The 14,482-nt window shown below is 43.9% G+C and overlaps 1 protein-coding gene across 2 annotated transcripts; it reads left to right on the forward strand.

Annotated features, from left to right (window-relative positions):
* Positions 1–297: 297 nt before the first annotated feature.
* bdnf (brain-derived neurotrophic factor) lies at positions 298–14,253 on the forward strand. Of its 2 annotated transcripts, none has more exons than XM_033985158.2 (2): positions 298–393; positions 12,713–14,253. In XM_033985158.2, the coding sequence occupies exon 2, from the start codon at positions 12,734–12,736 to the stop codon at positions 13,526–13,528; it is 795 nt and encodes a 264-aa protein (XP_033841049.1). In that variant the 5' UTR covers positions 298–393; positions 12,713–12,733; the 3' UTR covers positions 13,529–14,253. The 2 variants fall into 2 exon arrangements, with proteins under 2 accessions (XP_033841049.1, XP_033841042.1); XM_033985151.2 differs by lacking the exon at positions 298–393 and adding an exon at positions 8,212–8,633 and having other exon boundaries at positions 12,713–14,251.
* The last annotated feature ends 229 nt before the right edge of the window (positions 14,254–14,482 follow it).

Consider the following 14,482-nt stretch of genomic DNA (forward strand, 5'->3'; position numbering starts at 1 on the left):
TGTAGCCTCTTTTGATTCGGAGTATTGCTTTTTTTTCACGCGTAAACGCTGGCAGTGGGACCGGGTGGATGGTGTTGGAGCTCTCCAAAAGGAAATGTCCAACCAACATGTAATCAAATATTAACAGGGCTGGTTTGGCAAGGGGGGTGAAAATTACACGTGACAAGGCTGTGGGAAGCCGCAGTTAAAAAAGCTGTTTAAAGTGGGCACTCAAAAAAGTCTATAGACATTGTGTTGGCCCCTCATAGTTACATTGGCTGTGTTATGCTTTCAGCACGTTGGACAGAGACACCGGAGTCGTGCATGGACTAACACGCCGAGTGGACGCCAACTCTCTTTTCTCTCTTTTCCCAACCCCCTTTGCCAAACCTGGGATTGTTTTTTCAACTTTTGGTAAGCTTATTTTGAGGAAGCCTGTGCTCTTTTGTAGACTGAAAAGCGGGATAGTCATCTGTAAAAAGATAAAAACGAGGAAGGAAAGCGCTTGCAGTTTAAGGAGCGTGTGCTTTCAAAGATGTGTTCTGGTCAAAGTAAGAAATGTTAGGGCGTCTGGTGTTTTGCTCATCTCATAGTCGCTACCTATAAGCAGCCCCCCCACACTGCGTTAAACTTTGGGACATGCAAGTGTTGGTCGCGGAGATCTAACCACGCACATAGTGGTTGTCAGCCCCTTGTAAAAGGTAAGAGCACAATCCATTGTTTTCATGTCACTCTTTTGTTGCTATCTGCGCTTCTTCTTTCTGTATTTCCTCACGTGTGAACTTGGGCTTTTAATAAGTACAGCATGCAGCCAGCTTTTTTCATTGTTCCACCATCACTGACCGGAATCTCTCCGAAATGAAGCGTAATCCAGCCCAGGTGACTCATGGCGCTCTATACATCGCAGACGCAGCTGTTTTTTTTTCTTTCCAAACAGAACTTATCTCTGTTTTCCTGCTGTACTCTCTCAGATGCCTTTAATATGTGTCGTAAATGTGTGAAATGGGACTGGTGTGCTTGTGCTTTAAGTGCGGCTCTTTGGAAAGCGTTTTTGGAGTTTCCGAACAGTGTCTGCTGCTGCAACATAATTTGCGTAATCGTTGCGTTGTGCCTAATCATGCTCCCAATATGGGACTTAAAGACGCTGCAGTGATGCTTCTAGTGTGCATCTATCTATCTATCTATCTATCTATCTATCTATCTATCTATCTATCTATCTATCTATCTATCTATCTATCTATCTATCTATCTATCTATCTTATCCATCTTATCCATCTTATTCTATTTTTCTTATTTGGTCTGCAGCATTCATGTTTTGTCTTGATGTCTGTGGATTTTTTTTTTTTTTTTTTTTTTTTGTTACCTACCAAAAATAGCCCTACACTTTCCCCCCCTCCCTCTCAGACCCCCTCCACCCTCCCGCCGTCATCGCCATCGCTATCAAATCACTTGTGTTTTTACTACGACCGCTCCACGGTTTCATTCATAAGGTGCTTTTCCCTTCACCTGCTTCCCCCATGAGCCTGTGCGGGCTTTTGTTTCCGCCGTGGCTTCGTGCGTAAAACCAAAACATCACCGTCGAAAAAAGGAAAGTGGGGAAAATATTTAAACCCGAGCAGATTCGAGTGTTTTACTGTGAGAAAATTGTCAGAGCGCAATAATTCCTGTAAAATGACACTGTGAATGGGCGTGGTCAGAGCGCACAGTGACAGATGTGATGGCTGAATGTGATGATGATGATGATGGAGACATAAGATGAGCGCGTGTTCCGGACGCATTGATTTTTCATTCGTTCCGTTTTCACTAAAATATTTGTATTATTGTTGTTTCTCTAGTGCTGTAATTACTGTGGGATTTTTTTTAAATAGCCTACATTTTTTCGTGCTATTTCCGCGTTCTTCTTTAATGATTTCTCGATGCGATAGGAGGATGCTGCTCTCTACAACATTTAGGATTTCTGATCCAACACAGACGAGGCTTGGGAGAAACTGCAAGGAGGGAGAAAAGCCCCAACGCCCACAGACCGCCACTGCCTGCGTGCCATAGATGGTTTAATCCACAGTAATGTTGAAAAAAAAATCCGGATTTCCGTTCGGGAATAAAACATATTGTTAATCTTAACGAGATTAATAATAAAACACGAAAGAAAGGAAATGTAACGCCATGTACGCAGCTCCATGACTCCATTTCACTGCCTATTAAAGCAAAAATAGATGAGGTGACTTATTAGGCTTCCGGGCATCATAATAAAAGATGAAATTACAAGAGTGTTTTTGTGCTCACATTTCAGCGGATTCTCGTCTTTATCTGTTCAAATAATGCTGAGGTGTGGAGAACAATGCCTTTAAACGTGTCTCGTGTTGTATCGTTCGTTGAATTGTTTTGTTTAATTTGTTTTTTTTCTCATAATGTGGCTGTATATTTATTCCGCGCTCCCCTCGCGCGCGGAGACGTGGGATTATGGCGTGGGCGTGTTGGCTGAAGGAGGAGGGATGAGCGAAGGCGGGTTAGGAGGGGTCTGTGGGGTGGCACGACACACTTTGTATGTATGAAGGTTTTTTTATAGCACTTTTCTGCAATGTACGTCAGCGGATCAGTCCATAAATGGGGCTGCACGTTCTTGTGTGCGGCCGTGCGCGTGTTATCTTTCCCGAGAATCTCCCTCCTCTCCCTCTCTCTGCTCCTCTCCCTCTCTCTGCTCTCTCTGCACTCTCAGCTCTGCAGAGTTGGGGTGGGCGTCAGGATGGAGGGTTTTACTGCAAAAGTGGAATTTTGTTTTGGGCCTAAAAAACTTTAAATTAAAAGAAACAATGTTCATTAGTTTTATTTTCATTCACGTTTCGCCAAATTCTGTCAAAATGCGTTTCTTTTTACGCACTGGATTTTTACAGCGTGACTCTTATTTAAAACGGCTCTGATATTAATTTCTAAAAGTGTGGGCCACATAAAAATCCAGAGAATCCCTCGTTTTGACTCTGACACAGCAGCAGCACATTTTATGCTCCATATCTTCAGTTTTATTCAGTCGCATATTTCATGTTTTTGTCTGAGCTCAGAATGGCGCAGAATGCTCGTGTGCACGTGCTTTATTCTGCACGTTTTCTCTGTGCTGTGGGCCTGTGCACCAGCCTCATGAGCACATTTATACTTACATTATTTTAGTTGCTAGGCATTTATTTAGTGAACATTCCATCATTGAATGCTCACGCGCGCAGACGTTGCCACGCGCGCTCGTTGCTAGGCGTTTAATTCCCACGTGTGTCTTCAGTGGTTTTTATTTTCGCAAAATGTCTCAATTAGGACGCGTTTCCTTCATTAAGGCGCGCGCATGTGGCTCCTGTCACGTCCCTCAGTCCTGACAGGGGCAGATGAGTCTGTGTGTCATTTTATTATGGGCCTGTTTTAACGTTTAGCCCTGGGTTTTTTCTCTACAAACGCGTTTCTTGGCTTTTTCTTTGGCTTTTTCTGTTGCTTCTGTGTCTTTTGTGCGCCTGCTTTAGTCACCACGAGCGTCACCATCATCTCCATCGTCAACACCTCCATCCAATTAGCAGGCTTGTTTAAACAAGTTCTGGCAGGAGGCCTTGAGCTTTATTTCGATTCTTAATTATCAGCTATTCGTCACACGGTTGTTTTTGGTATTTATTTATTTATTTTACAGCGCACGAGCCCACGACAAGTTATTAATACACAGAGGGTAGTTTTAATGCCACACAGAGGGTAGTTTGAGTGGCACACAGAGGGTAGTTTTAATGTCACAGAGGGTAGTTTTAATGCCACAGAGGGTAGTTTTAATGCCACAGAGGGTAGTTTTAGTGGCACAGAGGGTAGTTTTAGTGGCACACAGAGGGTAGTTTTAATGCCACAGAGAGGGTAGTTTTAGTGGCACAGAGGGTAGTTTTAATGCCGCACAGAGGGTAGTTTTAATGCCGCACAGAGGGTAGTTTTAATGCCACAGAGGGTAGTTTTAATGCTACAGAGGGTAGTTTTAATGCCACAGAGGGTAGTTTTAATGCCACAGAGGGTAGTTTTAATGCCACACAGAGGGTAGTTTTAGTGCCACACAGAGGGTAGTTTTAGTGGCACACAGAGGGTAGTTTTAATGCCACAGAGGGTAGTTTTAATGCCACAGAGGGTAGTTTTAATGCCACACAGAGGGTAGTTTTAATGCCACAGAGGGTAGTTTTAATGCCACACAGAGGGTAGTTTTAATGCCACAGAGGGTAGTTTTAGTGGCACACAGAGGGTAGTTTTAATGCCACAGAGGGTAGTTTTAGTGGCACACAGAGGGTAGTTTTAATGCCACACAGAGGGTAGTTTTAATGCCGCACAGAGGGTAGTTTTAATGCCGCACAGAGGGTAGTTTTAGTGCCACACAGAGGGTAGTTTTAGTGGCACACAGAGGGTAGTTTTAATGCCACACAGAGGGTAGTTTTAGTGGCACAGAGGGTAGTTTTAATGCCACACAAAGGGTAGTTTTAATGCCACACAGAGGGTAGTTTTAGTGCCACACAGAGGGTAGTTTTAATGCCACACAGAGGGTAGTTTTAGTGCCACACAGAGGGTAGTTTTAGTGCCACACAGAGGGTAGATTTAGTGGCACACAGAGGGTAGTTTTAGTGCCGCACAGAGGGTAGTTTTAGTGCCACACAGAGGGTAGTTTTAATACCACACAGAGGGTAGTTTTAGTGGCACACAGAGGGTAGTTTTAGTGGCACACAGAGGGTAGTTTTAATGGCACACAGAGGGTAGTTTTAATGCCACACAGAGGGTAGATTTAATGCCACACAGAGGGTAGTTTTAGTGCCACACAGAGGGTAGTTTTAGTGGCACACAGAGGGTAGTTTTAATGCCACACAGAGGGTAGTTTTAGTGCCACACAGAGGGTAGTTTTAATGCCACACAGAGGGTAGTTTTAGTGGCACACAGAGGGTAGTTTGAGTGCCACAGAGGGTAGTTTTAGTGGCACACAGAGGGTAGTTTTAGTGGCACAGAGGGTAGTTTTAATACCACACAGAGGGTAGTTTTAGTGCCACACAGAGGGTAGTTTTAATGCCACACAGAGGGTAGTTTTAGTGGCACACAGAGGGTAGTTTTAGTGGCACACAGAGGGTAGTTTTAATGCTACAGAGGGCAGTTTTAGTGCCACACAGAGGGTAGTTTTAGTGGCACACAGAGGGTAGTTTTAATGCTACAGAGGGTAGTTTTAATGCCACACAGAGGGTAGTTTTAGTGCCACACAGAGGGTAGTTTTAGTGCCACACAGAGGGTAGTTTTAGTGCCACACAGAGGGTAGTTTTAGTGGCACACAGAGGGTAGTTTTAATGCCACACAGAGGGTAGTTTTAGTGCCACACAGAGGGTAGTTTTAATGCCACACAGAGGGTAGTTTTAGTGCCACAGAGGGTAGTTTTAGTGGCACACAGAGGGTAGTTTTAATGCCACAGAGGGTAGTTTTAGTGCCACAGAGGGTAGTTTGTTGTGTTGTGTGACAAACTCTTTGATGACAACAAGCTTCTTCCTTTAACACTTTGGCGTCTTCTGTGTTTCTCCTGATATTTCTATATAATCAATAATGTGAATCACAGTATGGAAGCCTGCATGTGTCATATGATCAAACACATCATGAGTCACATTACAGCCTGGATAGATCTGTGCTCAGGATTATTTGTGCAGCCTCCCAAATTGAATCCAGTATAAAAGGCCTTGCTTGAGTATTTTTTTTTTTTTTTTTTTTTCCTCCAGCAGTGAACCAAAAGGTTATTGATGCTGTGGTGATATTGGATTGAGGAGTCTTGGGTGGGGGTGAGATGTGTAGAGTGGGGGGGGAGGTGGGGGGAGGTGGGGGGAGGTGGGGGTGCACGAGGCAAGAGGAAGAATAAGACGGCACATAATAAAAGGTGGCAGTAATTTCCAGTCACATATGAAAAGCTGGTCTATTGTATCTGTATTTGTGATTAGATGAGAGCTTGTGATGACAATAAGCGAGACATTAAATTCTCACTACAACATTTGATTAGGTTGGTCTTTATTTGTTTAGCAGACACTGTTCTCCACCTCCGGACTTGCGTCACTATAGCGAGTCGTCCCCACAGCCCAGTTGACGTGTTTTCTTTCATTTACTTTGATCAAAATGCCCTCGCTACCATCCTTTATCCCTACTGAAAATGACATTTCTGCAAAATGTCAATTTGTCCATGTTTTCTGCTCAAGGAATAGGCGCACACATACTTGTAGACCGTTGGAGAGGGCTTTTTCTCAGCACTGCCGGCATCGTGCTGCAGTTTGGCAGGAGACGAGCCTTGAAAGGTTATCCAAGTGTGTCATATTGTCACTCGATGGTTGATTTATCTGCGGTCCAAAGATGTTTAGGTGACTGCGGTTAAGAAACGTATGCTGTCACCAAACCTGTATCACTTTTAACTTTGTCCCAAAACTGACAAAGACAAAAGATCCCGCGCCGCCACAAGGCCCATTTGAAGTCATTGTCCCGGGTGTCCTACGGGGAAATCTTAAACCTCCAGAAATCGTACACCCCAGTTCCGATGAAATAGTGGTTTAGCAGTTTTAGATGGACGGCTGTTTGGCCACACTTCTCTTCAAGTTTCACCCGCATGAGCCAACAAATTCCACTTGTCTTTGCCTTTAAAAATTTCATTCACAAAAACCCTCGGAAGCGTGCGAGCTTTAGCCCTCTCTGTGAAGTTCTGCTGTCTTTGCAAAATGGAGAGACACACCATGTTGTTGTTTTGCTTGAGATGCCAAGTGATTTATTTATGAATTACTTGTTTGGCCCGTGTGCAGTGTGCATTTTTTTTATCCTCACTGGAGTCAAGTCGCTCAGTGATTGCTGATGTAACTCTTTGTCATCCAGAGTTTGCCCTCACCTCCTGTGCGCCTTTGGGGAGGGCTATATCTATCTTGGCATGTCCCCGGGTGTGTTGGAGGTGGGACTGACTCATTAGGCAGGTGTGAGAATCCACTCCCATAATGCTACATGCCAAACAAGAGCTCTCCACGGCTCACGCAGGGAGGAGAGTCATGATGGTAATATAGCAAACACATCATAATAAATCTTTGCCCTGGATCAAGGCCAAGTCACAAGGATAATGAGCAGCTATCTCCCCATTATACTCACTCTTGTATTCAACACAGGTGGACTTTCCAAATCACCCATTGAAAGCTTGTGTCTCCGCTGACGTCTTTATTCAAATGGTGAAAGCAGCAGTTTGTTCACAATGAGAGGAAGACCCTTTTAAGCTTTGTTGATGTAATTTAAAGGTGTTTATTTAGCATTTATGAGGTTGGAATGACCTGTGAAAGGATGGTTACTACACTGCAGGGCATTGCAGGGGAGGCGCCCATCTGTTGTGGAGGCAACTTGTCTCAAAGCCTCAAGAAAGTCGTCAAGTTTATATTTCTAGCCTCCGAACTGCCACAGCATCCCTTTGTCTGTGACTAATCTGAGCTGATGCACGCCAGTTTTACACGTCACAACAATAATCTCATCGATATCTCTTTCCAGCTAGTTTTACCAATAACATTCAGCTGAAAGATCGACGTAAGAATGAGGATTTGTGCTTGAGACAAAAGTAAAACACTGTCCATCCTTTTAGCTCAAGTGCACAGCCTCGTTGCTCTGAGTTCATCTGTGGTTTACTGCACGTCTCAGTACAAGTTTACTCCATTAAACCTGAAAACATTTGTCTGGGATTGTGCTGAAAGGAAAGAGTCCATACATTCTGGTCTAAACGTGGCCATATAGAAGGATGCTTTAAAATAACATCCAGGAAACCTCATATAGAGCTATAATTGGGTTAGATGCTGACGCAAAACGACGCAGAGCATCTGAGCAGGGCTTGTTTTAATATAACGCATCTATCCCCCTCCGTGTGCTGTTTAGAGGCAGAGGCACGCTGTTTTTAGTTCCCTGCTCGCCTAATTTTATACAAATAGGCCAAGTCTAAAAGCACTCGCGGTGTATCACGACTTGGTGGAGGGAGACGCGCTGCTGTTACGCAAAAGCCTCCCTCTTTGAACTCACTGAGCAGAAAAATACGGAAGAGGAGCGCGCACAGTGGAGGGCTTTGTGCTTTATATAGCCTCATTGTAGGATATATATATTGGCAGACGTATGCAGTAGATGCTGGCGGACAAACAAAAGCCAAAAGCGTGAATAGTTCCGCCTCGGGGCTGTTTAAACTGGAGTTTGATGCAGCCAGTCAGCCAGCGGCAGGTCACATGTTGCAGCGTCACTGTGTGTAGTAAAGTTACTGTAGTTTGCCACGGCTCCTCATTTGAGCCTCAGAGGTCTCTCATCCGCCGTGCGCTTCTGCCGCTGCTGCTTCTGCCGCTGCTGCTCCAAGTGCGGCGTTTTTCCTGCGCTTTCACCATGCGACAACTTCAATTTGACGCGGTCTCCAAACGGTCTCCAAACGCGGCGCGCAGCCATGGGAGTGCATTACCTCATCCATGCAATTTCCACCATCAATAATTTAATATATTTGCTCCATAGCCGAAGAAGAGATATCCTGAAGCTTGACTTGGGGAAAAAGAGAGAGGAAAATACCGCTTAAAGTGAATTAAGTTTGTCTAAAGCGTCCCTGATGACACTGTCCTCTTGAATGGTCTCTTTTACCACTTGGGCAGTAAAAGGTATGTTTGGTGTTTGTTTGCTTCAACTTATATTACGCATTTTGTTTTATTGTGGGTTTGGGCTGTTTGTGTGAGAGCACGAGGGAGATGGGGAGGGGAGGGGGGCTAAAAGTAGCTCGATCCAGTCCGGTTCAGACTGTGAGGGATCTGCGTAACCTTATCCTCGCGTTCATTAATAAAAAACGGAGTTATTATGTTGATTGTGTTTCCAGAACACACCAGGCCCCTGCTGCCATCAAATCTTCTTATAACAACCATTTTGCCCTTAGACTTGAAGCAGCTCTAGATCAAACTGTTTATTATTCCTATGAAGTAACAAAGTGGAGGCTGTCCAGTGAAATCAGACACTTTGGACACTCCACGCGCGTAAATCCAACAGTACATCTGTAAGTGCGCAGAGTCCTGCACATCACTGCTGCGGACACCATGTCCCGTCACGTTTTTGTGAGGCTCATTTGGAAAATAGTGAAAAGTTTGATGAACTCATTAAGACTTTATAGGAAACCTGAGATACACCGGCTGCGTCAGCCAACAGCACGCACAGGGCTGGGGCTTTACGCGCCACTCTCTGCCTTTAAACTGCTCTGAGAAACGCTTAGTTTAGAGAGTGGAGCAGAGCTGGCTCTGTGGGTTCATTTATTTGGACAATTTCAGGTCTGGGGGGGTCACTTTGAGTTGCCTCTGGGCCTTTTGCAGATTCTTAAATGAAAAATATTGAACTTGATTTCACTGAAATATCCCCAACACCAGACATATGTGTCCATTTCATATTTATGTTTCTGTGTTGAGTTTCTGTTGAAGGAGGGGTGCACACTGCATGAAGCTGGAGGGAAACAGGCCCCGCTCAATATTCCACGGTCTCATGCGCGCTCTAGTGTTCACAGGGCGGTACTGCACGTGTCTGTTTAATGTGCATCAATGTAAATGTTTCAATATAAACAGTGATGTGGCAAAATGAACCAAGACACATGGATCACACTCAGGTCCTCTTTTATAAATACTTCTGAATAGGTTTTTGTTGTTTTTGTCTGATTGTGCTGGAGGATGATACTTATTTGGAAATGGACGCATCACTCAGCAGTTGTTTGAAGAGCCGTCTCTTTGTGGCAGGAGCCGGGGTTGGCTCAGACCAGGCCAGGTATAATCCCTCAGTGATGCTCATCTATTACTAAACATGCTTTGAAACTGTGTCAGATTGTAAGCAGATCCCAGACAAGAAGAAGGCAGCGACCTTCCACACGTGTCAGCCATTACTGCTGACAACTCTAATTGCATTTTTTTTTTTTTTTAAGTGTTGCATCGTTGAGCACAAACGGGCTCCTCTTTTGCAGAAGTTGTAAAGAAGGTTTTGCTTTTTAGACAGATAATTTGAGGCATCAAGTGTTAATAGGTAAAACGTGATAAAACATGTTGCAGGAATGAAAGAATTGTGCACAGAGGTGTAGCACTCAGCCATTCAAATGTGTATCTTTTTATTTCTATGTTTGATGTTAGTATCAGGTGCTGCTGTTGAAGATGCAGCCCTATATTGTGTTGACATGTGCACTGAGTTGGAAAAGCGTTAGTCTGCCTGTCCTTTCATGCTCTAGAACAACTTTTCAGCCACTGTCAATGGAGGGATTTTTTATAATAATCCCCACCTGGCTTTCATAGAATAAATGTAAGGCTTATATATCTCCGCTGATGCAGTCGTGCAGCGCCTAATGCACAAACAGGTGGTCACGATGGCTGCGCACTCACCTGCTCCTCTGCACACATTGTCCGTGGTGTTTTGAGCTGTGTCGTTGTGAATGAAAGCTTGTTTGCGTAGTGGTTATTGTCAGATGAACCTGCAGGACACAAATCAGCAAATCAAATCATTACAAAGCAACGATTTGATAAGCACTGAATCCCTCATTTTTAAAACATCTCTTATGAATTATTGCGTTATTATGTCCACGTACACGATGCTACTTGGTTAATAGTTGAAGTTTAAACAGTGGATTTGTGCGAAACAGAGCCAGAAATTGCTTTGCATCGTCACATTTCGACCCCTGTAGGAGATTTATTTAAAACCGTGATCCTCAACCTGCTCCCTCAGCAATTAAAAGATTCATTGAGCTTCATCACGTTTTAACAGGATGTTGATTGAGAGCATAAGCCATATTGATTGTCCTGATGGAAAACAGGAAATCGCAGAGTTAGAAATAAAATCATTTGTTGTTCCCAGTGTGAGGAGACCCAGGGGAGAGGGAGGGCTGGCGATTGCACACCGTTGAGTGGCATTACCCCCAGCAACCTCCTCCCCTCCATTGGCTCCCCTATGGAGACCTGGAAGAGACGTCATCCGTGGTTGTTATGCTGCGAAATGACGTTGGCACTCTCTCCACCCCCCTACTGCTACTGCAATATTACCCCTGTGGTCTATATTACGGAAGATGCAGCAGCACTTCTCCGGTCTGCTGCACCATTTTCCAGCATGAAGTTTGACGCCCAGGACGATAATCGGACGCTCTTTGCCTCCGCGTGGAACCAATTGAGTCATAATAATATAAGCCTAAATGCATCCTATACACATAAAGGGCCCAAATCCGGTAAGCAGTGGAGCTGAGAAGAAGGCATCAAAACCTTTATCGTAAATGGACAACTTTTTCATTGTTGTTTATAGTAAGAGAGAGAGAGAGAAAAAAAAAATCCATATATATCTGCCCTGCCCCTAACAGACACTGACTTGGGACACGCACACCACGCAGCTCTGGGATTGAGTGGCTCATTAGGAACAAGTATGTGATATTCTGAATAGAGACTGTGAGACTCCAAGCACATCTATTTTTAGGCGCAGTGGCAGTCCCGTGGCGTTGGTTAATTGCAGCCAAGGCCCCAGATACCAATTAAAGAATGAAACAAATGCTTTTAAAGGTGGGGTTTGCTCTTAAAACTAAGGTGACTTTTTTGGGTCGCCCGGTCAGGATGGGTCATCGTGGCATCGCTGTTGAGTTTGGGCTGTTTTCTAAAGGTGTAACGTGTGACTTTTTTTGGCGAAGAGTCCGTCACCTGCTTGTCTGCGTCGAGATATTCTTACTTGACCTGGAAAGTTTCATAGTAAAGAATTAAACTGCGCTGGACGCGAGCAGGTGATGCACAAGGTTGAGTAAGAATGCATGTTTTAGATACACTTAATGCCATAATGTGGGGTTTTCCAGGCAAACTAATAACGCCTTTTAAACTGGGAAATAAAGATGTGTTTAGCTTGTGTTTGTGGATGCCTCGTATGTGCTTTTAGGCCATAGTAAAAGATGCAAATCACTGTAGTGAGTGGTGTTTTGAAGCTCTCCGCTGCAATCTGATCGTAGCAGGGATGACACACCTTTTTGCCATTAGTTTATTTTCACATCCTGTCGATTCATTTTGTGGTATTCTCATTAAGGCAGAAATCACCGTCCCTCTGCAAACTCCCGCTTCCTGCCCAACAACAATGAGCACTTTTAAATATTCTAACGTTTGTCGAGGCGGACAAAAAAATCCCCTTTTAATAAGAGCTGTCCATATTGGAGAACAGGTCATTTTGTTAGTGGAAGGTTAATATTGACCCAGGCCAAACATCAGCATTCAATGAAAGCAGAAACAAATAATCTCATATTCTTAAGCAAACATGCACACGGGCGCTCTAAATTAATCTTTAAAGGTCTCCTCCGTCGTTTGTTCCTGTCAATTATGTTATTACAATAAAAGGACTTATTGCCTCGTAGTGAAGACGCAAATGTTAAAAAGTAGAAATAAAACTAGCAAAGAGTGTTTAGAGTAAAAGTTAAAACACTGTGGGCTAATATGTGTTTGGAAACTGGGAGACTTTGTAAAAATATGCTTTTTTTTGCTGCCAACAAACAAAAAGCCCAGGCCAGACATCACACAGGACGAGAAGGATTAGTTTGCAAACAATTTGTAAAACTGATAAAACAGTGCCAATGTCACTTTAATAAAACATTGGCAAGTGGCTCATTTTGGCTCGAAATAAACAGTGTGAATGAACGGTCTTTGAGTCCGGTTTGTTCAGTCGGCTCTTTGACTGACGTGCTTCTCTCTGTTTCTGTCTGTTGCAGTTCCACCAGGTTAGAAGAGTGATGACCATCCTGTTTCTTACTATGGTAATTTCATACTTCAGTTGCATGAGAGCCGCGCCCCTGAGAGACGCCCCGGGTATGAGGGCCCATCGGACGGAGGGCTACTTGGGCGCTGCTGCTGCGACTGCGGGCCGGGGCCACGGGACTGCTCAGGGCAGCGGGGGCGAGCTGGCGGCGCTCACAGACACGTTCGAGCAGGTCATTGAGGAGCTGCTGGAGGTGGAGGGCAACGCCCATCTGGGACAGGGCTCGGACAAGAGCCAGGGCGGAGGGGGGCCCAGTCCGGTGCTGCCGGCAGAGACCAAGGATGTCGACTTGTACAACTCGCGGGTGATGATCAGCAACCAAGTGCCTTTGGAGCCGCCGTTGCTCTTTCTCCTGGAGGAATACAAAAACTATCTGGACGCAGCCAACATGTCTATGCGGGTGCGCCGGCACTCGGACCCGTCGCGGCGCGGAGAGCTCAGTGTGTGTGACAGTATTAGCCAGTGGGTGACAGCTGTGGATAAAAAGACGGCAATAGACATGTCTGGGCAGACAGTTACCGTCATGGAAAAGGTCCCTGTCCCCAATGGCCAACTGAAGCAATACTTTTATGAGACCAAATGCAACCCCATGGGGTACACGAAGGAGGGCTGCAGAGGAATAGACAAGCGGCATTATAATTCCCAATGCAGGACAACCCAGTCCTACGTGCGAGCGCTTACCATGGATAGCAAAAAGAAGATCGGCTGGCGCTTTATAAGGATAGACACTTCATGTGTATGCACATTGACCATTAAAAGAGGGAGATAGTGTATAAAATGTATAGATTTTATTGAAGAGTTTAAAAAAAGAGAATAAAGAGAAAATATCTATTTGTATATATACATAACAGGGTAAATTATTCCGTCAAATGAAAATTTTATGGACTGCATGTAAAAAAAGATGAAGTTTATACAGTAAAAGTGATACTACAGTCTATTTATTGAACATATTCATGACCTTGTAAACAATTAAAAAAAATCTGATCAGTCATTTGCGCCCAGTTTAAATTACTATCACATTCCTCCAAGACATTGTGATTTGTTTACGTTGCCAAGAATTAGAAAATGAAGGAAAAAAACAAGGCAAGGAATGAAGGAGGACAGCTCCATCTTTAAGGCTTGCATGCTGCTTCAATTGTGAATTGAAAAATTCTCCACTTACAAAAAAGGATATGACGCTTACCAAAAACATCCCGTTACATACTCAGAACCTCCTGCAGTAATTTCTCTGTTTACTGTTCTAAACTTCTCAAGGTAATGTTGGAACTACATACTATGTCAAGGTGCTGTTGTCAAAGCTTTGCTGTTTATTTTTTTATCCCCACCAGAGGACAAGATATATATAAAAGAGTATATATATATATATCTATATATATATAAAATCTATTCATGACATGTTTCTGGGTTAATATTATTCATTTTGTATGTTGTGAAGTTGTTTGCAATATTAAACTGAAATATTTGAAGAAATAAAAATGACTATAGGCAACTGAAAAACAAAATCAATGTTCATAAAGTTTCAAAAGTGCATTTCGAGGAAGGAAAAGTGGGAACTGACAGGGACCACACACATGTGCCGCGTACACACACACACACACACACACACACACCCCACAAACACACACACACACACCCCCACACTCACACACAGTCTCTTGCATGAACACAAACTATTACTAAACATAAACTATCTTATATCTTCATTGGTTTGAGCTGATCTCAT

The sequence above is a fragment of the Periophthalmus magnuspinnatus genome, chromosome 3 (genome assembly GCF_009829125.3).
Source record: "Periophthalmus magnuspinnatus isolate fPerMag1 chromosome 3, fPerMag1.2.pri, whole genome shotgun sequence".
In the NCBI taxonomy this organism is placed as follows: domain Eukaryota; kingdom Metazoa; phylum Chordata; class Actinopteri; order Gobiiformes; family Gobiidae; genus Periophthalmus; species Periophthalmus magnuspinnatus.

Excerpts from the sequence above, each read along its gene's own strand:
- bdnf (XM_033985158.2), top strand. The coding sequence starts at position 12,734 with ATGACCATCCTGTTTCTTACTATGGTAATTTCATACTTCAGTTGCATG.